Below are 23,373 nucleotides of genomic sequence, written 5' to 3' on the forward strand. Positions count from 1 at the left end.
GAAGTAAGATATGTATAAGATATTTCTAGTATACAATAAATCTCATTAGGAGCTGTTGACCCTTCCGAACGTTGTGTGTTATCAAAAAGTTCATTTCTTTGTATGTTGTAATCGGCGTTTGTTTTTGTTGCAGTTCAGAGTATCTGTTGTTCCAGTGTTTTCCTCTTATGGTTGACGTGATTGCCTCGGTTTAAGTTTGAGACCCGTTTTTGTTTTCCCTCAATCGATGTATCACTTTTGAACAGGGGAATACTTCTGTTGCCTTTATCGTTCCCTTGTGTTTGTGTTAATATAGTTTTTCCAGACATATTGTTGTATGTTTTTATTTGGAATTTGATTGACAGTTGCCCTCTTGGTATATGAATCTCTGCCTCTCAAAGATTCGCCGTTCAAAATATTCCGGAAATGACATATACATATCATTCTGAATACTAGTATATAAAATCAACATAGGTACCTTTGATGAGCAGTGAACGTATCTTTATCTCCTAGCTAGATTGCTTGTCATAGTTTGAGATCAAATATTCATACTCATCATACATAAAACCTTAAGTAATAAATGTATATTAATTCAGAAAAGTTGGTACATCAAGGTTCAAAATACCCGACAAGAGAGAATAGAAATTCTTGGCTAGTTACTGTGAATTTCTGCTGAAGCGTGTTCTAGGTAAATAATTGTTCTATCAAAGTCATATGAAACCGCAAATTAAAAGAAAAAATGATGCATATTATCCTTTTTATAACTAAATGGATAGTTTTCATTAAACAAACTTATTTACATATATATTTTTCTAAGAAGATTCTTTAATTTTTCCACATTGAGAAGAAGTTCACATTTTTTTAAATGCTTGCATCCAGGAAGCAATTCGCCGAAATATTTCCGTATGCAAGTGACTTTAGCGTGACCCTTCTCGTAAAAATCCAGTGATCACAATACGCATGGATCTGTCATTAAAATAAACTATTATCTGATTGTTCATGTTATAAACCTTCTCAATACCCATGCTTCTTTGTTGATTGGTTACAATAAGGTTACAATCGGTAAAATACGGCTTCAAAACACGTCAATTAGTTAGCTGTCATATTTGTTAAATCATAACAGACAGAGACCAAACGAAAATAACTATTATACGATACTTTTACGTTAGAAATGAAAAAAATCGTGCACAGAAGACTAAGTTTATGATATTCATGCATTGGTTTAAGAATTAGATAAACATTATTTTTCGCCAGTCACTCGTTTCATATGACTTTAAAGATTTGATCAAATAACTTACTGTAGCATTGATTCAAGGCGACGCATGGCAGTTTTACTTGAAGAAGGAAACACTTCTCTTTGCTTCCGTATTAAGCTCAGACAATAATTGATAAAATTTGTGAAACACTGTGCTAAACCTTCCTCCTACAAAAAAAAGAATTTTGTACAGAACTTTTTGACAGAAATAATAACCTGTACCGAAATTTTATCTGATAAATACAGAATATATTAGACACCACGTTTTTTTTTATTAGTTTGTCCCATTCTTGTTTAGGTTGTGATGTTTATATTGCACTAATATATAGACAAATATTTTTATCTTAAAAAATTGTACACTTTGAGAAAACATCATTTGACTACGAATGAAATTGTTTATAAAAAATGAAAGTTATCATAAACAGATTTTTCGTTGTACAGTTGTGAAACATGTCAGAAAGACATATCTTCAAAAATTTTTAGTTAAATATTTACAAAAATGATTATTGACAGGCATTAACAATTGAACTGGAACATCATAATTAACGAGTATTAATCAATCATTTAGGACATTTGAGAGAGATACTAATTTATCGGTTACAAATTTCCTTTAAATGCTGCATAACCTGATAGCTCAAAATTTTAATGGCATTAACACAATATTTTACATTACTGATATACACAAAAGGTAAAAGAATTGCTCATCTTACTCGAAGCTAACAAAACAAACCTGTATTACATTATGTATTATTCTCTGCTATATGTCGTTTGGTCAAATTGTATATACTGTCTATTTATTGCCATAGCATGTTATTCATGATATTGCAAATAAAATATTCATTCCGTCTAGTCATTCAATTATGATGCCACTGCTGGTGGAGATTTATTTCCCCGAGGGAATTTCACGCCCAGTAGTCAGCACTTTTTGTGCTGACATGAATTGTCTTGTCATTGGTATGGTTATATTTATAAATTAACTGTTTACAAATTTTGGAATTTTTTGAAATACTAAGGATTTTCTACCTCAGGCATATACTAGTATTACCTTAGCTGTATTTGGCAAAACTTTTAGGAATTTTGGTCCTCAATGCCCTTCAACTTCTTACTTTATTTTGCCTTTTTGAATTTTTGGATTCGAGCGACACTGATGAGTCTTTTGTAGACGAAACGCGCGTCTGTCGTATATACTAAATTTAGTCCTGGTTTCTATGATGAGTTTGTTTATTAGGCAGGTACGTGGATAATTTATTTGTTATTAGCGAATACAAACCTCTTCTCTAGACAACGATTCTGCTGACCACAACTTGTCAAGATTTCTCAGCAATTGTAAAAGCAAGTTATAACTGAGAGAATGCTCAAAATGTTTCCGTGCATAGGCCATCCAGCGACTAAAAACACAAACAAGTAAGTGTTAGTATTACAAATATTGAAATGTGCTTATTGAAAAAAACTAATCACTCATTTTTTTAAATAGTTGAATTATAAATACAACTCACACATACATTTACGATTAAATCGCGCTTTTATCTTTAGGAATAAGTTTGAGATATGTGCAAATGTTACATTAAAGATACATTTATTTAGTCAGATTGTGTAACTAAAAAACTGCTATAATTCACCGTTTCAAAAGATAGCAGATAAAGGTAAAGGATTATATTCAAAAAGATACTTTTTTTGTTGTAAAATATTTTTTAATAATTGTATGTTCTGTCAATCGCTTTCCACTTCGTGTTCACAATTTAAACCATAATAACACGGTCAATAGAACACACTATAACTCATAATCGTTGGCTACTTTGTTTTTATAAAACTGTACTTACGACGTCTGTTAATAAATGAATGAAATACCTGTGTGACAGTCTAAAAGTAATGATTGTCCTTTTAACTATGAACAATAAGTCGAGTTCTCTATGGTCCCAAGTTTGAACAATACCAAAGTTAGACAATTTTCTTTCATAAATGATCTATTAATCGTGAATGGCACTTTGCAGTTGAAAACAACTAGAAAAAGAGCAACACGTTCAGTAAAAAAAAATTACGTTTTGTCTTTTTTTATTTATTTATGATAAGCGTTGAAAAGGCTGTTGATTAATATTATATTATATCGTATATTAATAAAAAAAAGTAAATGTTATTATGTGATTGTACAAATTTAGGTTAACATACCAAACTGCTTGTTGAACAGCAGTTATGTCCCCTTGTATTGCATGCTGATGAAGAATAGTTTCCGCAGCTTTTGATAATTCACCATTCCATTTAAGTGGTTGCTCCTGTATATATAAAAAATGTAAACAAAAATATCGAACTCCATCGCAATTTAAGGATGTCTGCTGGTCATGTTTTTGAATTCTTGTCATATTTTCGATTTTCTCAGGTTTTATCCATACAAATGTATTAAAAAAAAATTACACGAGACCCCACTTTTGTCTTCATAAATCTGTTCAATAGATCATTTATGACCATTTGAATTTTTTGTCATGAAATCCTTGTTATTTTTTCTTGGTTTAAAGGGTAAAAAACAATTCCAATGTTAACAAATAGTAAAGTCTGAAGAAAACCCTTTTCCCGCCATCTTCTAAATGTCTCGTATTTTGAAAACTACACACGAGACTATCGATTTTATTACTTTATTTTGTTTAAATTTCAAAGTTGTTTTCATTTTAAGCAACCACATGAAATCCTTGTTATTCTAAATTAGAGCAGCAGACATCCTTAAAAACAGAGGAAGTTCATGAAAACGCAAAAAATCAAACATTAGACTGTCAATCAACTCATGTATAATACACGAATATATATTATTAGAAAAGTATTAAAAAAATTGCATCAAGACTTTAATCTTTCGTGTTGTATAAATGGTATATAAGGTTCAGATAGGCCAGTTTTACTCATGCAATAATTGATAAAATTTGTGAAATAATGGTTTCAAAACATCCAGCAATTCTGATTAAAATCTGGGAAGTAAATTATAAACTGTCTTATCATTAAGATCATACAGTGTAAATATACATTCGTCTTTGTCAATGTGACATATGTCGTCCACACAACATTCATACTGGTGTATACGTCAATATATTACAAGTTTCTGTACTGACAATAACATTTAACTACCCTTACCAAAAAGTGCTAACATGTTGCACATAAGTTGCACATAAGATGCTCACGTTAGAAACTAACATGATTGCACACAAGTTTTTAAACATGCAAATTAGGTGAGCATTTTGTGAGCAAAAAAATTGCACATATGAAACTAACCTAATTTGCATGTTAAAAACCTCACATTCAACTGCTCATATGAGCTTTTGTTTCACATGTGCATTTTATTAGATTGCTCATATGAGCAGTTGCTCACATGTTGCACACGTGAATATTATAGTTGACCAAAACAAAATGGCTGCTTTAAAAAAGGAATATTTTTCAAATTTAAATGAAAATCTTAAATAATATCATTTTTTTTTTTAAACAATAATCATGATCATGACTAATTAAAACATAACATTACATTATAAAACTAATAGAGGGACTTGCAAGTTTAGTACACAATGAATGTCTTTGATTAATAAGTACTGTATTTCAAAAAGTTTAAAAGGAAAAATATTTATACATGTAGTACTTATTTTGAAGCAACCTGTATATATATTCTCATAAAGGACTTAAAATTGTAATATATTTCAAAATCTGACACAAAAATGAAAATAATGAAATAGAAATGATAACTTACAAACAATTAACCACAGCCACACTGGTTTTATCAGATTTCAACAATGCCTTTCTTCAAATAGCACAATATAGGACTTAACATTTTCCATATCCATCTACCTCCATTTATTGCATGCTTTTCATGAATTTGAATTTACAGGAAGTACATGACTAGGCATGTCATTTTGAAAAAGCTCATATGAGCAATGATGTAGTGTAGGTTAGTTTTGAATGGTTAGAAGAATGGAAAAACTTTTCAAAGTACAAAACTGACATAAAACTAACATGGATGATAAAAGCTCACCTGAGGTTTGAATTGCACATGTGAGCATTATGTTAGATTTTTGTGGGCACATATGAACTACCAAACTGCTCATATGAGCAACCTGATTTGCATACAGTTCTTACTTGCATCTCATGTGCTTCACATGTGAAACTTATGTGCTTTTGTTAGCAATTTCTGTACGGGTATACTGTCATCAATTCCAAACTCTCCATTGTACATGCATACCACTTAATTATCAGTAGATATATTGTCAACAGCAGCAGAATGAATAGAACTTTGTAAACCTAACTAATTCACATTCTAGACTTAAGTAGTGTTCGTTCGTGCAGCTTAATCTTTCGTTTCAGTACTATTTTCTATGGATTATTATTTGTGTTCACTCTTTTTCCCACATTGTCCTGTTTGTTTCAGTTTTCTTTTTACAGTTGGTATTCATATATTGCTCGCTCGTTAAAGACCAACCCATATGAAAAAGTAAAATCACAAAAGTACTGAACTAAGAGGAAATTCAATCGGAAAGTCCATAATTACATTAGAAAATCAAATAACAAAACGCGTCAAAACGAACGGACAAGAACTGTCATATTCCTGACTTGGTACAGGGATTTTCAAATGTAGAAAATGGTGGATTAAACCTGGTTTTATAGCGCTAACCCTGTCACATTGATGACAGTCTCATCAAATGCCGTTATATTTACATTGATGCGTTAACTAAACAGACATAATTAAAAAAAATAGTCAAAATACGAATTTAAGGTAATATGAAACAACTATTAAGACCAATGGTGAAGGTTATAAACGATTGCAGATGCTTGCAACTTCGGAAACCAAACAACCATATAGCGTATTGCACGATATAAAAGAACACGGTATAAAAAACTTAGGGATATCCAAATTAAACGCTGGATTGCAGGTTCATTGTTTGGGATAAGCATAAACGCCATTTATAATGAATCATATTCACTCAGTTCAGCACGTGAGATCAACGACGGTTTGGGGGATTTGGTTCATTTTGGGTACTGTTGTTTGTTTGTTGGTATTGTTCTATTTTTTTGCCATTGCGTTGTCAGCTTATTTTTGACTTAAACTTGAGTTTGAATATTTTATTGGGTATCTTTCGCCTCTCTTTGTTTTGATCTGAGCGTCACTGATGAGTCTTATGTAGACGAAACGCGCGTCTGGCGTATTAAATTATAATCCTGGTACCTTTGATAACTATTTACACCACTGGGTCGATGCCACTGCTGGTGGACGTTTCGTCCCCGAGGGTATCACCAGCCCAGTAGTCAGCACTTCGGTGTTGACATGAATATCAATTATATGGTAATTTCTATAAATTTTCTGTTTACAAAACTTTTAATTTTTCGAAAAACTAAGGATTTTCTTACGCCCAGGAGTAGATTACCTTAGCCGTATTTGGCACAACTTTTAGAAATTTTTGGGTCCTCAATGCTCTTCAACTTTGTATTTGTTTGACATTTTAACTGTTTTGATCTGAGCGTCACTGATGAGTCTTATGTAGACGAAACGCGCGTCTGGCGTATTAAATTATAATCCTGGTACCTTTGATAACTATTTACACCACTGGGTCGATGCCACTGCTGGTGGACGTTTCGTCCCCGAGGGTATCACCAGCCCAGTAGTCAGCACTTCGGTGTTGACATGAATATCAATTATATGGTAATTTCTATAAATTTTCTGTTTACAAAACTTTTAATTTTTCGAAAAACTAAGGATTTTCTTACGCCCAGGAGTAGATTACCTTAGCCGTATTTGGCACAACTTTTAGAAATTTTTGGGTCCTCAATGCTCTTCAACTTTGTATTTGTTTGACATTTTAACTGTTTTGATCTGAGCGTCACTGATGAGTCTTATGTAGACGAAACGCGCGTCTGGCGTATTAAATTATAATCCTGGTACCTTTGATAACTATTTACACCACTGGGTCGATGCCACTGCTGGTGGACGTTTCGTCCCCGAGGGTATCACCAGCCCAGTAGTCAGCACTTCGGTGTTGACATGAATATCAATTATATGGTAATTTCTATAAATTTTCTGTTTACAAAACTTTTAATTTTTCGAAAAACTAAGGATTTTCTTACGCCCAGGAGTAGATTACCTTAGCCGTATTTGGCACAACTTTTAGAAATTTTTGGGTCCTCAATGCTCTTCAACTTTGTATTTGTTTGACATTTTAACTGTTTTGATCTGAGCGTCACTGATGAGTCTTATGTAGACGAAACGCGCGTCTGGCGTATTAAATTATAATCCTGGTACCTTTGATAACTATTTACACCACTGGGTCGATGCCACTGCTGGTGGACGTTTCGTCCCCGAGGGTATCACCAGCCCAGTAGTCAGCACTTCGGTGTTGACATGAATATCAATTATATGGTAATTTCTATAAATTTTCTGTTTACAAAACTTTTAATTTTTCGAAAAACTAAGGATTTTCTTACGCCCAGGAGTAGATTACCTTAGCCGTATTTGGCACAACTTTTAGAAATTTTTGGGTCCTCAATGCTCTTCAACTTTGTATTTGTTTGACATTTTAACTGTTTTGATCTGAGCGTCACTGATGAGTCTTATGTAGACGAAACGCGCGTCTGGCGTATTAAATTATAATCCTGGTACCTTTGATAACTATTTACACCACTGGGTCGATGCCACTGCTGGTGGACGTTTCGTCCCCGAGGGTATCACCAGCCCAGTAGTCAGCACTTCGGTGTTGACATGAATATCAATTATATGGTAATTTCTATAAATTTTCTGTTTACAAAACTTTTAATTTTTCGAAAAACTAAGGATTTTCTTACGCCCAGGAGTAGATTACCTTAGCCGTATTTGGCACAACTTTTAGAAATTTTTGGGTCCTCAATGCTCTTCAACTTTGTATTTGTTTGACATTTTAACTGTTTTGATCTGAGCGTCACTGATGAGTCTTATGTAGACGAAACGCGCGTCTGGCGTATTAAATTATAATCCTGGTACCTTTGATAACTATTTGTCCTTAGATAAACTATCGGTTCATTACTTACACATTTTCGTCAAAAAAACAAATAAAACTTACATGTGATTTGGATATTTCATGCTGAATAAAGACACTGATTAGATCTTCGTGTTGTCTTACATCTGTCCAATTATCATCCTCGTCTAATCCACGATCCTCCCTGGTGGCTAAACTTAACATCAGTTTAATATCTCCTTGAATTGATGATTTAGACGATCGACCCTCTAGTTTGTACCATTCTTCGACTCCAGTTGATGGTATGTCCTTTAATGCACAACGTAATCTTTGACTTTTAAAATAGTTATTGTTATTTATAATGACTTATTTTGTTCGTAAGTGTTTTCATTAGGTGCAGAAACGACAACATTAAGTGATATCAAACGATAAGCCATTTCGTACAAAAACAGATTGTGTGCATATATTTAGAACGCTCACTCAAGTTGTTTGAATTGTCAATTTACGGTTAGTCGGTGACTCATGCTGTGTTATGCTTAACATTGTTAAATCATTTAAGATCCGCTATCTACGATGGATAGTGTGGCGGTTAAAACAGTTTGTTGAAGAGATTCAAAATTACTCTAAATTTTGCAATATTTCTCCCTGATGCAAGGCTTGGATTCCTTGCCCCGTTTTACTACACTTTTGTAGGTCTCTGTAAATCCTTCAACAATGAGCAGTTGAGGCATAAAAAATGATGTCATTTTCTTTTATTGGTTTTTCGAATCTTCATGATAAAAAATTTAGGATTTTTCTAAATTTGGCCTCACTGGAGAGAAATTTAGTTTTGAAATGCGCATCTGAATTTGTACTACTGTTAAATATAATTCTACCTCAACATACTTTTAAAGGGTGGTCTATACATCCAAGAAAATCATCAACGCTTCCACTCCCTTTTGATGTTCTTGCTGATTGTGCAACTTGTTTGAAAAATCGTCCTAAACCTCGTAGACTCTGCACTTCATTTAGTGTCTTGGCAGCATCAAATACCGAAACTTCGTCATCATGATCCCTGAAATAATAATGCTTTACAGTTTAAAACAAGTGTCTTGGCAGCATCGAATACCGGAACTTCGTTATCATGATCCCTGAAATGATAATATTTTACAGTTTAAAACAATGTCTTGGCAGCATCGAATACCGAAATTTCGTCATCATGATCCCTGAAAAAAATAAGGCTTTACAGTTTAAAGCAAGTGTCTTTGCGTCATCGAATACCGAAACTTCGTCATCATGATCCTGATAAAACAATGCTTAACAGTTTCAAACAAGTGTCTTTGCAGCATCGAATACAAAAATTTCGTCATCATGATCCCTGAAAAAATAATGCTTTACAGTTTAAAACAAGTGTCTTGGCAGCATCGAATATCGAAACTTCGTCATCATGATCCCTGAAATGATAATATTTTACAGTTTAAAACAATGTCTTGGCAGCATCGAATACCGAAATTTCGTCATCATGATCCCTGAAAAAAATAATGCTTTACAGTTTAAAACAAGTGTCTTTGAGTCATCGAATACCGAAAATTCGTCATCATGATCCTGAAAAAATAATGCTTAACAGTTTCAAACAAGTGTCTTTGCAGCATCGAATACAAAAATTTCGTCATCATGATCTCTGAAAAAATAATGCTTTACAGTTTAAAACAAGTGTCTTGGCAGCATCGAATATCGAAACTTCGTCATCATGATCCCTGAAAAATAATGCTTTACAGTTTAAAACAAGTGTCTTTGCGTCATCGAATACCGAAACTTCGTCATCATGATCCTGACAAAATAATGCTTAACAGTTTAAAACAAGTGTCTTGGCAGCATCAAATACCGAAACTTCTTCATCATGATCCCTGAAAATAATGCTTTACAGTTTAAAACAAGTGTCTTTGCAGCATCGAATACCGAAACTTCGTCATCATGATCCCTGAAAAAATAATGCTTTACAGTTCAAAACAAGTGTCTTTGTAGCATCGAATACTGAAACTTCGTCATCATGAACCCAGAAATATGAATGCTTTACAGTTAAAAAAACAAGTGTCTTTGCAGCATCGAATACCGAAACTTCGTCATCATGATCCCTGAAAAATAATGCTTTACAGTTTAAAACAAGTGTCTTTGCAGCATCAAATACCGAAACTTCGTCATCATGATCCCTGAAATATGAATGCTTTACAGTTTAAAACAAGTGTCTTGGCAGCATCGAATACCGAAACTTCGTCATCATGATCCCTGAAATATGAATGCTTTACAGTTTAAAACAAGTGTCTTGGCAACATCGAATACCGAGGCTTCGTCATTATTATCCCTGAAATATGAATGCTTTACAGTTTAAAACAAGTGTCTTTGCAGCATCGAATACAAAAATTTCGTCATCATGATGCCTGAAAAAATAATGCTTTACAGTTTAAAACAAGTGTCTTGGCAGCATCGAATATCGAAACTTCGTCATCATAATCCCTGAAAAATAATGCTTTACAGTTTAAAACAAGTGTCTTGGCAGCATCAAATACCGAAACTTCGTCATCATGATCATTGAAAATAATGCTTTACAGTTTAAAACAAGTGTCTTTGCAGCATCGAATACCGAAACTTCGTCATCATGATCCCTGAAAAAATAATGCTTTACAGTTCAAAACAAGTGTCTTTGCAGCATCGAATACTGAAACTTCGTCATCATGAACCCAGAAATATGAATGCTTTACAGTTAAAAAAACAAGTGTCTTTGCAGCATCGAATACCGAAACTTCGTCATCATGATCCCTGAAAAATAATGCTTTGCAGTTTAAAACAAGTGTCTTTGCAGCATCAAATACCGAAACTTCGTCATCATAAACCCTGAAAAAATAATGCTTTACAGTTTAAAACAAGTGTCTTGGCAGCATCGAATACCGAAACTTCGTCATCATGATCCCTGAAATATGAATGCTTTACAGTTTAAAACAAGTGTCTTGGCAACATCGAATACCGAGGCTTCGTCATTGTTATCCCTGAAATATGAATGCTTTACAGTTTAAAACAAGTGTCTTGGCAACATCGAATACCGAAATTTCGTCATCATGATCCCTAAAATGATAATGTTTTACAGTTTAAAACAAGTGTCTTGGAAGCATCGAATACCGAAACTGCGTCATCATGATCCCTAAAATGATAATGCTTTACAGTTTAAAACATGGTTAGCACTTTTATTGCAATTCATGTACTACTCGCTACTTTTTTGTTGCATGTGCCACGTCAAATATATATAATAGCATGTAAAATATCACCTAGTTGTTGATCTACTAATATACATGACCTTACTGTTATTTTTTAAGTCTTTAAAGTTGCATTTTTTGTAATTCGTTTCTCGATCGACATGTAATAACGTTAAATTTTTCCTAGGACTGGGTGTTATTAATGTCACTGTTTATAGTTTACAAGTCCCGGAGGATATTACTTAAATTATTGTTTTGTTTTTTTTTTAATTTCCGAAGAATTAATTTCTAAAACGGTGGTTCAAACTGTATCTTACTATTCCATTTAGGTCCTTTAAAGTCGTAGTATATATCTTCGAGTATTAAATTTGTGGGGTTAACAACGACGTTGAAACCCAAAAAAACATAACCTTTGAGTGCACAACATTAATTTTGACTGACTTATAATTTAATTTTCGTTGATATTTTTTATGACCCATATCAAAACTGGGTCTAACTCTTGTAGATACATCGTAAACTTGGGTTGTAAAGGTAGAAAAGTTTGATACAATTATATTTACGATGGACATTTTTACTACCAATATCTACAGCACATGCGATATTTTAGATGTTTAATATGAATATAAAAATATATATTCCCGCAGGTATTGCTGGCAATGAAGAAAAGATAAATTAGATAAAATCAATATCCCAAAGTAATTACGCTTTCGTGATTACTTTCATTTAGGGCTAATATAAAAATATATTGCAACATTAATTACGTGGTCTTTATGGTTGTATGTTTTAAGACATATTTTTATTATATCCCGTTGCTAATGGTTATCTTACCTCTTATGTAGTAAATGAGTATGTATGTGCTTAAATATCCATTAACTTTGAAAGCCTGTTTTAAGGTGTTTATTTCATAAATTACAGAACTTCAACCCCTGGCATTGGAGAACACCCCCAATAAATCCTGAAGGTTGGAAGGTCCTGAGGATGTAAACTTGTGTTTTAATCAAACTAAATTGTTCTTACCAGATATCTAAATGCAAACGGTCCGTGTTCACGTCTTCAAGGTCACTGAAAACAGAGACAAATGTTTGAAAAATCATGTAAGGTGAATGCTTCGCTGTCACATTTTTTATATCCATATAAACGTTTAAAAAACAAAATACATAAAACTGATATCTGTCCTTTGCATAGTTCAAATCCAAATATTGAAACAGGAATTTAACAAAATCTTTATGAATTAAAGAATATAAACATTTTAACACGTATTTATTAACATCATGATGTTTTGGGCTTTTCGTCGATGCTGAAAGACAATAATGATACCATTTATCTGGGTTTTTGTCGAATCATGACATACTCTTTTTGGGTCGTTAATCTATAGACCAGTAAAGATGTCTATTCTGTTGTTTTGTCGATTTCGCCATGCACCATACATGTCTCAATCACATATAAAAAGAGTGAAATGTTTAGAGAGTCTTGATTCTTCATTTGCCTCTAATTATAAATGCGTCTTCTATTTTTGATGAAAAAAAAAATCCCAAACTTTACTGATATTTAATGCAATCAATGTCTTTGAATGATAGAAAAACCACTTGTTTAGATTTATTTTTGAAATCCAATTTCAGACTATTTTTTCAAACATTGATAATATATTGATTGGGCAAAATTATTCACAATACTACTTCAGCCAGCAAGGTAAATTAATAGAAATTATATCTTAAGTCATACAATAAATGTAAATAAAGAAGACTGCTATGAGTGCCAATGAGACAACTCTCCACAAGAGACCAAAATGATACAGAAATTAACAGATATAGGTCACCAAACGTACGTATATTATACAACCATATGCAGTTAAGTGATTCGAAATTTGTTTTTCTAACTATCCCATCTGATTTGTTGAAGAACAGTTGACCACAAATAAAAACCCAGCTTCTGATAACTACTGAAATCTATTAAAATTATTGAAAACTATTAAAATTCTTAAAATATAAAATTGACCGAAGTTTCCAAGACAATAACTAGAAAACCGTTTTGTATGGTTTTGTCTGTGAAAAGACTGAAACGCTGAAAATGTTTTGACCATATAGTGTCCGGTCTATGAAGATCACATACATTCAAAACAGCTGTTTCAACTCAAATTTAAATACAAGTGTAAGGAGTTGTCTTATTATCATGCGTTTCGCGACCTCTTATAACTTACAATCTAAATTTCTCATTCCATTCTGGATTGACTGTATTCGGTACAACATGTGTTGTCCTGATTAGACGTGCTGGGACCATATTGCGTGCAGATTTGTCCTTTTTCTTCCCAGTCAATGAGAACTTTCTACCACTCTTCCTTCTTTCCAAGTGTTCATCTTCATCTGAGAAGACACCTTGATCAGACTCGTTTTCATTTAACCTTCTTCCAGGAACGATTCCGCCCATACAATAAGGGTCACTGAATCCTGAAACAAAAATCGAACTTGGTACAATTAGCATGTATTCAGCATCAGCCTTCAATTTGGCACGTGGTAAGAGGTAATAAAGTAGAAAAATAAGATCTTGAATATATGTTTCATACGTTTCTAGAATGTTCCTATGCAAAAAAGGAAACATCAGAATTCTATTCATCTTTCATGGTTAATGCTTTCTATCAATGGACCATCAAGGTTTGCTGGGGTATTTTGAAAACGAGACGAAGTGCACCAAGTCTGTCGTTATATTGTACTTTTTCATTTATATATTGCAAATATATTAGACGTTGATGGAACAGAATTCCAACAATAAAAAACAAACAAACGATGGAATTTTGGCGATCAAAAGACAGTCCTTTAACAGTTGAAAAATTACCACAGCATAAGCCCAGCTCCAAGTTGTAAAGTGCACAGTCAAGCTATAACTGAAAGCAGTGTGTTCTCAGAAACTCCAAATCCTAGTTTCTCTCAATTTTACTGAAAATGTGGTATAAATTCAATCTATTTGTCCTCATTTTTCTATTGCATTATGAAAATCGTTATGTATCATTTGCATTCCTCGAATTTTTTTTAACATATGAAAGGAGAAACGTTCATAATGGCAAATTGATGGTTGTGGTTGAAAATAACTAAATCGATATTATTGGATATTCATAATGTTTGAGTTCAAATATGTGTTTGTCATGCTGGTCTAATAAAATGAAATCTATAATTTCAAACATAACGAAAGGAACCGAAAACATACCCCATAAAGAAGGAAATTTGTCTGAAAGAGGCATTTTATAAACACCAAAAAAAAAAAAACAACAAAAAAAAAAAAACCAGAAAAAACTGTTTTTGTCAACACGGTCTCGAGATTACTATAACTGTTCCGATATTATGTAAATTTTAATGTATAGTGAGTAAAAAAAAAGTGTAGCAACAAAAATATGAAATTTTATTGTATTAAAATATCATAACAACATTTAATTTTGATAATAAAAAAAATGGAATTATGACATGTCAGAAGCAACATAAATGTTAAACACTGGTATTCATAAGAATATTTTTTGTATGGAGCGCGGGAGGGTCAAAGTGCGGAAATGAGTATAGTGTTATTCAAAATCAATTTCTCGGCCATGCTCTAAGTGCATCAATGAAGGATTGACAGGCAGACCAGCAGCTGCCCTTAGTCAATGAACTACTCTTGTCGCCGGAAAAGACTTGTCACGTGTTGGTGTAAAGCGAAGGTATCGCTCCTCCCTTTATGATGGTTGTTTTGGTCTACGTCATATCGACATATCCTGTGCTGTTGCAATTTATAGATATCTGTTAGTTAGTCTCCAAACTGTTGACGTATGCATTTTAAATTGAGCCATGACGTCAGCAACATTTATGTGGGCATCAACCATTCCACTAGCCATCTGACGGTCATTTTCTGAGAGGTCCCATGCAATTTTTTCAAACTTTAATGTGTTTTGTTTAACCAATGGTGTGTTTCTGAACGTTAGTGCCAAAAAAAATCTAAATTTTGTTTTTAAAGTACAGAAGGTAAAACATCAATTACACGTGTAAAGCTGAAATGGCGCGAAATCAATCACCCAGAAAAAGGTACGGCTGTTTAAAATTACAGGTAAAACTTAGGATTATATCAATGATGTTAGATAAAAAATAATCCAGAAACAACAAAAAAAAAATTGAAAAAAAAAGTGTTGCTTAACTTATTTGGTTCAGTATAGTTGTAAACACTGGACGTGATGAATTACAAATATATTACATTCCATTTCTATCGACCTACATTTGAAGTCATAACTATATTATTAAACAATTTAAGCACGTTAATGTGGTTACTAATGTATTTTTTGTAACAAAAACATTCACACTAGCCTTTCCCTTTCCTGGTTTTGAAGAATTTGTCTTATTTGTATTGTTTGAATTAGTGTCTGTTGTTTTTGTATTTCTACCTTTTGTTTTGTTTGCCACATTTGTCTTTGGGTTTAGTTTCTCAACCTGTTCAGTTGACTGAGAATCATCTACTGTAACAGATTCATCAGTGGTTACTATTTGTTCTTCTTTGTTGCCTACTACTTGGAATGCATTAGGACAATCCATCATTTTGTGGCCTGGTAATTTGCATTTTCTACATACCCAATCATTTGGGCAGTCATACATTAAATGACCCACTTGCAAGCATTTATTACATGGTTTTGTATTGCCATCACTGTTAGAGCCTCTGTTTTCAAATTCAGGTTGCCCACTATGCATAACTATGGCCATGTATTTACCTATTTGTAAACTTCTGGCTATCTGTTTGTCTAACAACTTACTGATAATAATTCTGTCACGAGTTTGACAGTTAGTGATTTTGCCTAAAACTTAACCGTTTTCTATTAAGACTCTGTATGTCACAACCCTGTAATGTAAGGACTCTATGTATTTGCCCATCATCAGCTGAAATCGGCACATTTTTCACTATAATTCTGATGGTATCTGGTTGTAAATTGCCTGGATTTCGGGGATTTTGAGAGTGCAGGGGAACTTGCCTGCCACGCAAGTTCATTCCTGTCACTTACAGAGATGGGTCTTCCTCGTTATCCATGTAAATGCGCCACATATCACGTATTCTCTGAATACCTTTTATCCGTTCAGCTGGAATTTTTGTATCAATGGCGTTGTATATTTCTATGTTCGTAAGCCATAGGGGTCTTGGTGGTTTAACAGAACCAAATACATCGGTATCTGTCAGAAATATGGGTTTTATATAGTCACTTGGATCATATGATTCATCTGTAATATTATCAGCCCCATATATTATTGGTTTGTGCTGGTGTTTGTATTTGACAGTATCTCGAAATATGACGCCATATTTGTTTTGTTTTGATTTGAAATGACCACCTCGGGGTCTAAAAACTCTTCTTGCATACCTTGCATGTCTTCTAGAAGACGTTTAAAACGATCTTTTGACATTTGTTTAACTAATGCTTCAATTTCTGGTTTCATCATGTAGTTTAACTTTATGAAAATTATATTTTTTTCTGGAGCGGTATCTCACTAAGCCTTAGCCATAAAGGGACATCACTCTTTATCTAAAGGGGTTACTAATGTTATTAAATTACATTGTTGATTTCCACAAGTTTAGATTACAACATATATTTTACCCGAGTATGATTTTATCTAACAGTCTAAGCAGACCACGACTGTCTTGGTACTGTTGTTGTATGGACCAATTTCGAGTTTTTCTGTATGTGATGTACACCAGCTGACTTATGGTCATTGGGTGTAAAAGACAGAATTGAACAATTTGTTTATGATGTAACGTTATGACATAAGCAGTACGACGTAGGAAAACAATGGAAAATGCAACAATTAGAAAATAAGAAAGGCAGAGAGAGAGAGAGAGAGAGAGAGAGAGAGAGAGAGAGAGAGAGAGAGAGAGAGAGAGAGAGAGAGAGAGAGCAAAATGAATATGAATAACATAATATATTTATATTTACCATCAGCATCTTTGGCTTCTAAATCTCTAGCCTTTAGAACTGTGACGTTAAGAATCACAATTGGTGGCTGGAAGAAATACATGTAAGTACATTCGTTTTCTGTTTTATTCAAAAGACGTTGATGTTTTCAGGTTGTATGTTTACATTAAAGTCAATATACTCATAAAGACAGAAATAGCATAGAATTAGACAACTGAGTTTGAATGTCAAAACTTACATGTGATTTGTTGCTTTTGTGATATAGAACTTTGTATCAAGTTTATTTTCTATGTTACTTGTTTGTATATGCTTTTGTTGCTGTTCATATAGGAAACGATTTTTTTGATGATGTGCTCCCACTGATTATTTATTAACTTGTTCGTATATAGCTAATGTACATTTTAAAATTTCTTAATTTTGCGATATTTAATTCCGAGCCTTCACGAGGTGTAAATAAAGACAAAAGTAATAAATCGCTTTTCAATAACTGATACAAATATGTGTCCTTCTCATAAATCTGCTGAGATCAGAATTGGTTAACAAGTATATCGCGTCTGCAGTGTTAACCAACAATAACCATTGTATATCTTAACAGTTGCTTTTTTCCCACTTGACGACGGACTTGCAGTTTTGAATGTTGCTTGGATTTGGGTATCTTTGTTGTTTTACTTTTTAAACTTGCTTTAAAATTGTAACATTACTACTTACTTTCTTGTTCAAACTAGTGGCCATCCTGCTGCTCGGAACAGGCTTCTATTATTGCGTTTAAGTTTACTACTGATAATGCTACAATTTATGTTCTTTATTTAACGGATAAAGCAGCAGTTATGCATGACTTTCAATATATTCATTTATATATAAATACATTTTACGTCTTAAAAACGGTCTATCGAAATGTTAGAACTATATTTGGGTTCTTGCAACAGTATGTCGTTCCTTCAACAAGTCTTACAAACCTTTTCTTCTGTGGCCTTAGCTAACAATCTTGCATGATCCTCAGGAGTAATTCTGAACGACTCTTGCGCATACTGGTAGAGATCTTGAATATAAGGAAGGTGACCGCCCGTTGTTGTTCCAATCTTGTGCTTTAACGTGTACAAAACCTCTATGTATAACAGTTCAAACTGAAATGAATGAGTAACAAAAAAAAATAATTATGTTTTATAGTTTTCATTGACATCTTTTTAACAAAGAAGATATATCAAAACAATTTGTATGTTTTCTTTTAAGAAATAATTTTAGCCGTATCTATTTAGTTAAGGACGTTTCTGTAAACCCATCTACCATACAACAATATAATTTATCATTTGCAGGCATATTTTCTTCTTTCTGTTTTGCTAAATAGGCAACCACTCATGAAAGCCCAGTGGCGTAAATTCTATAAACTCTTGGTAAAAAATTAACAGAAATGAAATAAAAAGTAGAGCTATAAAAAGGTGATTTGATATGATTGGCAATTAGACAACTCCCAATAGCAAGTATGATTTTGAATGGTATATGTGTAAGACGATTGCAATCAAAATGATCCCGTGTGATGAATGTCACTCTCTTAAAATATCAAATTTATGCAATTACAAAATTCAGTAAATTACTTTAATTATATAGGAAACGAACAGGTTTAGAACACTTCCTAAATAAAGGCATATATGGTAATAATGCGCTTAAATAAAATTCATAAGGAAGAAGTGGTATGATTGCAAACGAGGCAACTATCCACCAGGGTCCTAATGACGGAGATAAAAGGAAAAATAGATCACAAGATAACTTATTTTCGTTGTATTGTAATAATTTAATTTTTTACAAGTTTGATTTCTTAGACAGATGTAAATTCTTTATTTTTGTACTGGAAATGTAAGAACAATTATTTTAAAAACTACGTCCCCTGAATTATAATAGACATATATGCGTCACTGATGAGTCATATGTAGACAAAACTCGCGTCTGTCGTATAAAATTAGAATCCTTGTAACTTTGATAACTGGTTTTCCCAAAAGTCTTCTAAATTTCAAATCCAAATTATTGCATTGGTAATGAACAAGATCAAATGATACATTCATACAGTTTATATATAATCCAGCTTACTATTAGTATTAATATTAAGTATCATATTTCATGATATTTCTTTTACTCATAAATTGTCATTGTTATAATAAATTGGATAATATATTTGTCTTTCCACATGAACTCACTGACATCCAAATCTCTCAAGCCAATTTAATGGAATGAAGCTGATGTTTGGAAATTGATAGTTTGAAATTGTATCCTTAGATAAAGACAAATGAGGAATTTTAATGTGGATGTCGTGCTTTTACTTTCCATGGAGATTTATATTCCCCACTTTGTACACTAATGCTAATAGGATAGGAGAACTAATGTTATTGGTCATCATACCATTCGTACTTTTCTATAAGATACAAATGGATTGTGGTTTAGATATTATTAATAATATATATTTTATTGGTGGTACTAAAAATATTAAGCAATGAATTCGTAAATTATTCAATGATATTAGTTAAGAGACTTTGTATTGCTACCACATCAGCTTGAAGTCAACATTTTATTCTATTTTGGGCAGTTAGGGACATATTTGTGATATTGGTCATACTATTAGAAGCCATAATAACATGAAATTGGAATACTTTTGTAGAATATTTAATATTCAAGAATCAGTTTGAAAGTTCAAAATTTATAACTACAGATCGGGAAACGATTTTGTGTTAAAGCAAAATAAAGTTCATCGACAAATGCACCAGACTTGTTTTTGTAATTAATTTCTGACATTTCAAAATTGATATTCTAGGATTGAAGCATAATTTTGATATAAGACAGATACCATTGTCATGTCGAGTTCTAGAAAAAAAAAACTCTTGTTATTAGCATGTTCCATGCTGTAAGGTTATCAGACAGATCAGTCACATGCTGAGATTCCCGACAACTTGACTTGTAATCAACCTAATTCTTATATTCTGTCAATGTTTGACATTCGATATATAACATGAGATCATCAATATGTTATTTCACGGCAGTTTGAACTCTAGGGAATCATTCAATCAAAGCTAACAAAAAAGTTTGTTTTTTGCAGTGATTAAATCGACGTAACATTTGTTATATTATATGCACACAGAGCTCGGAAAAAAGAACAGACAGATGAATTGTTAGTTAACGTATCATTAACTATTAGTTAAATGTTAAAATGCAAGTTTCCTGTACGCAGCTTGACTGCGACCGGTTGAAGAGATAATAAAATCACACATATTTGTTATTCTTAATAGGAAAATGATACTAGAGCTGATGTTACATTTCGAAGTCAGGTGCTCGTATTTCAGTGGTTGTCGGTCATGTTTTTTCTTTTGTCATGAAAAGGTTTTTTTTTTTGCGTTTGAATTGTTATACAGTTTTTCATGTCGGGCTCTTTAGTTTAGTTTAAACATATTTATTTAAAGTGGATTGGGAAACAAGTTTTTGCAACTTATATTAAGTCCATTTACACTTTGCGTTGCGAGTGCTGCCTTGTAGCGGCATTAGTCTGCTCATTTTCGAAATCTACAAGGGTGTCTTTAACGTGCAAAAGATATGGCTCTCTCTTAACACGGGTCAGCCATTTATTGTCCCCTTCTGACGGACTATCATCGTTTCCTAAAGACGAGCCTCGCAAATTATGTTAAGGGAGAGCCGAAAATTAAGTCCCTGAAATTGTCATCCCAGACGGGAATCGAACAAGGAACCTTTGTATTAGTAGTCACTAACACCTACACTAACCACTACACCACGGCTCTCGGGGTTTTTAATATGTGACTTTACGGTTTGGCTCTTGTTAATTGTCGATGGCCGTACTGGAGCATCAATTTACTTAAATCTTTATCTGTGAACTTTGATTAAAAGTTTCTACTTGTTTATGCAAAATTAATGAAATTCATTCAAACAATTTAAAAATTATTCTTTTTTTACATTTAAAAATATATTTTAGTTTGAAGAGGTAATCCGATATAATTGCATAATGAAATAGCTATCCAACAAAGATCAAAGGCAAAAATGTAAACAATTATCGGTCATCGTACGCTTAAAATGTTTGCCCAGTCACCGGTATTGATTCTTTATACTGTCCCGTTTATAAACACTTCCCAAAGGAGTCGGTGCGGTAAGGGCTGAATTTGGCCTCAAAATTCAAGTTCAGCTGATAAAGGATTTTAGACACTGTTTAAGTGTCTACTTCAGGATATTCAATTAGTTTATGTGAAAGATTTGAACTGATTTAGTCATTAAAGACGATCAAATTCAAGCTTAAATATGACAAATATATCAAATATGCTATAATATGTCACTTTTCAGATGTTTTTTTTTTGTCAAAAATGAAAGTGGCCGCATCCGTGTTCACTCTCAACCTTTATATATGTTATATATTATCATCAAATACAACTTATATGTAAGTATAAAAAATGAACACAAATGCGGCCACTTCCATTTAAGACGGAAACCGTCATAAATCTAACTCAAATGCTAAAATGTGAAGATTTCAGTAATTAAGCTTGACTTAATGATGCTAGTACCCGATACATAAAACTTAGTCATGGTATCTATGATGAGTTTATATACATATGCATTAAATTGTCAAAAAAAATCCAGCAAACATTAATGTAACAGACCTATTCTACTTTAAATATCTCAAAGTTTACATTTTAACAATTTTGTAAAACTTCTAAATTTTGGGGCCGAAAAGGGTCTTACTAGATTTTCGCCTCTTATATTTAATGCGTTTCCCTCAGTTTTGGTTTTTTACCCCGATTTTGTTTTTTGTCCATAGATTTACGAGTTTTGAACAGCGGCATACTACTGTTGTCTTTATTTATAGTTCCCATTTACCTAAGTTTGTGCTGTGACCTAGTTTTTATACATTTTAATTATAGCTAAACAAAAAGTGACTCTGCTGAGCCATGAGGAAGTTTACTACACTTCTTAAGTTATATAAGAATAAAGAGATCTGATTGAATTGCCTATGAAATAACAACACTACAAGTTAAAAGACTTTGAAGTAAATAATAGGTCATAGAAAAGTCATTTATAGGCAATATAATACCGTTTAATATGATTCATATCGTTAAATACAGTAAAAGACAGTTGTCTTATTGGCAATAATACCATATCCTCCTATATATATATATATTTATCATACCTCCAATAGATTTGTGGGGATATGATTGGTTAATAGACTACACGTGGTGACAATGTATATTTGATATAGGGTGTCATGTGGTTAGTAATCATATAGGGTTAGCAACCATATGGGGTTAGTAAGGAGTTACTTCCCTTTCAAAACAAAAAAGATGCAAAAACCCTTCATAAAAACAACACGGTGTTGAGGAAAAATCTGAAAAGATTCAACAGACGGCGAAATGACGATGACAGGTTGAAATATATTCATAAAACTTACTTAAAGCTAACAAGTTGTTACTGTTGGCATAACGGAGTTACTTTCCTTTCAAAAAAAAAAAAAAAAAAAAAGAAATCTGAAAGGATTCAACAGACGAAGAAATAAATACATGTAATACACGATTGAAATCAATTCATATATTAAATTTAAAACTAAAAAGTTATAGTTGGAATTTATTTCGTATAGACAAATGGAAGAACAGGATCTTAATACTAAATATTGAAGACTTGATTACTTTGATAGGCCGCTAGTGAAAATACCACATGTGTAGATAGTCAGTAAGATAAATTAGTAACACACCATGAAACTAATATTATCCTGATTTAGAGTAATTTCTCGCAATTTGATCGTCTGATATTGTCCTAATAAATTTCAGTACAATATTTTATTACGTCAATTGGAAGTATCTCCCTTATTTATTACGTCAATTGGAATTATCTACGTTATACCATTGACCTAATAAAAAAAAAGAAAATTTTGAGTTGCTTTCATGTCCTAATATTTTAAAAAATTCAGAGTTTTAGACTAAATATCTAAAATATATTTGATTGATATTGTCCTAATATCGAATTTGAATTTAATAATATGTAAAATCAGGATAAATTCGTTACACAGTGTTCAATTGTCCTAAT

At 32.6% G+C, this 23,373-nt stretch overlaps 1 protein-coding gene across 3 annotated transcripts in view; it reads right to left on the reverse strand.

Annotated features, from left to right (window-relative positions):
• Positions 1-23,373, reverse strand: part of LOC143044410 (BAI1-associated protein 3-like) — a 123,907-nt gene that overhangs the window by 18,593 nt on the left and 81,941 nt on the right. For all 3 annotated transcript variants that reach the window (XM_076216418.1, XM_076216417.1, XM_076216419.1), the window contains exons 5-13: positions 18,270-18,437; positions 17,335-17,401; positions 13,606-13,852; positions 12,426-12,470; positions 9,067-9,235; positions 8,287-8,490; positions 3,401-3,504; positions 2,505-2,622; positions 1,278-1,402 (exon numbers count right to left, since the gene is read on the reverse strand). In XM_076216418.1, the coding sequence (XP_076072533.1) occupies positions 1,278-1,402; positions 2,505-2,622; positions 3,401-3,504; positions 8,287-8,490; positions 9,067-9,235; positions 12,426-12,470; positions 13,606-13,852; positions 17,335-17,401; positions 18,270-18,437 (1,247 nt within the window). The remainder of the gene's footprint in view (positions 1-1,277; positions 1,403-2,504; positions 2,623-3,400; positions 3,505-8,286; positions 8,491-9,066; positions 9,236-12,425; positions 12,471-13,605; positions 13,853-17,334; positions 17,402-18,269; positions 18,438-23,373) is intronic.

Source organism: Mytilus galloprovincialis, chromosome 9 (assembly GCF_965363235.1).
Source record: "Mytilus galloprovincialis chromosome 9, xbMytGall1.hap1.1, whole genome shotgun sequence".
Classification (NCBI taxonomy): Eukaryota; Metazoa; Mollusca; class Bivalvia; order Mytilida; family Mytilidae; genus Mytilus; species Mytilus galloprovincialis.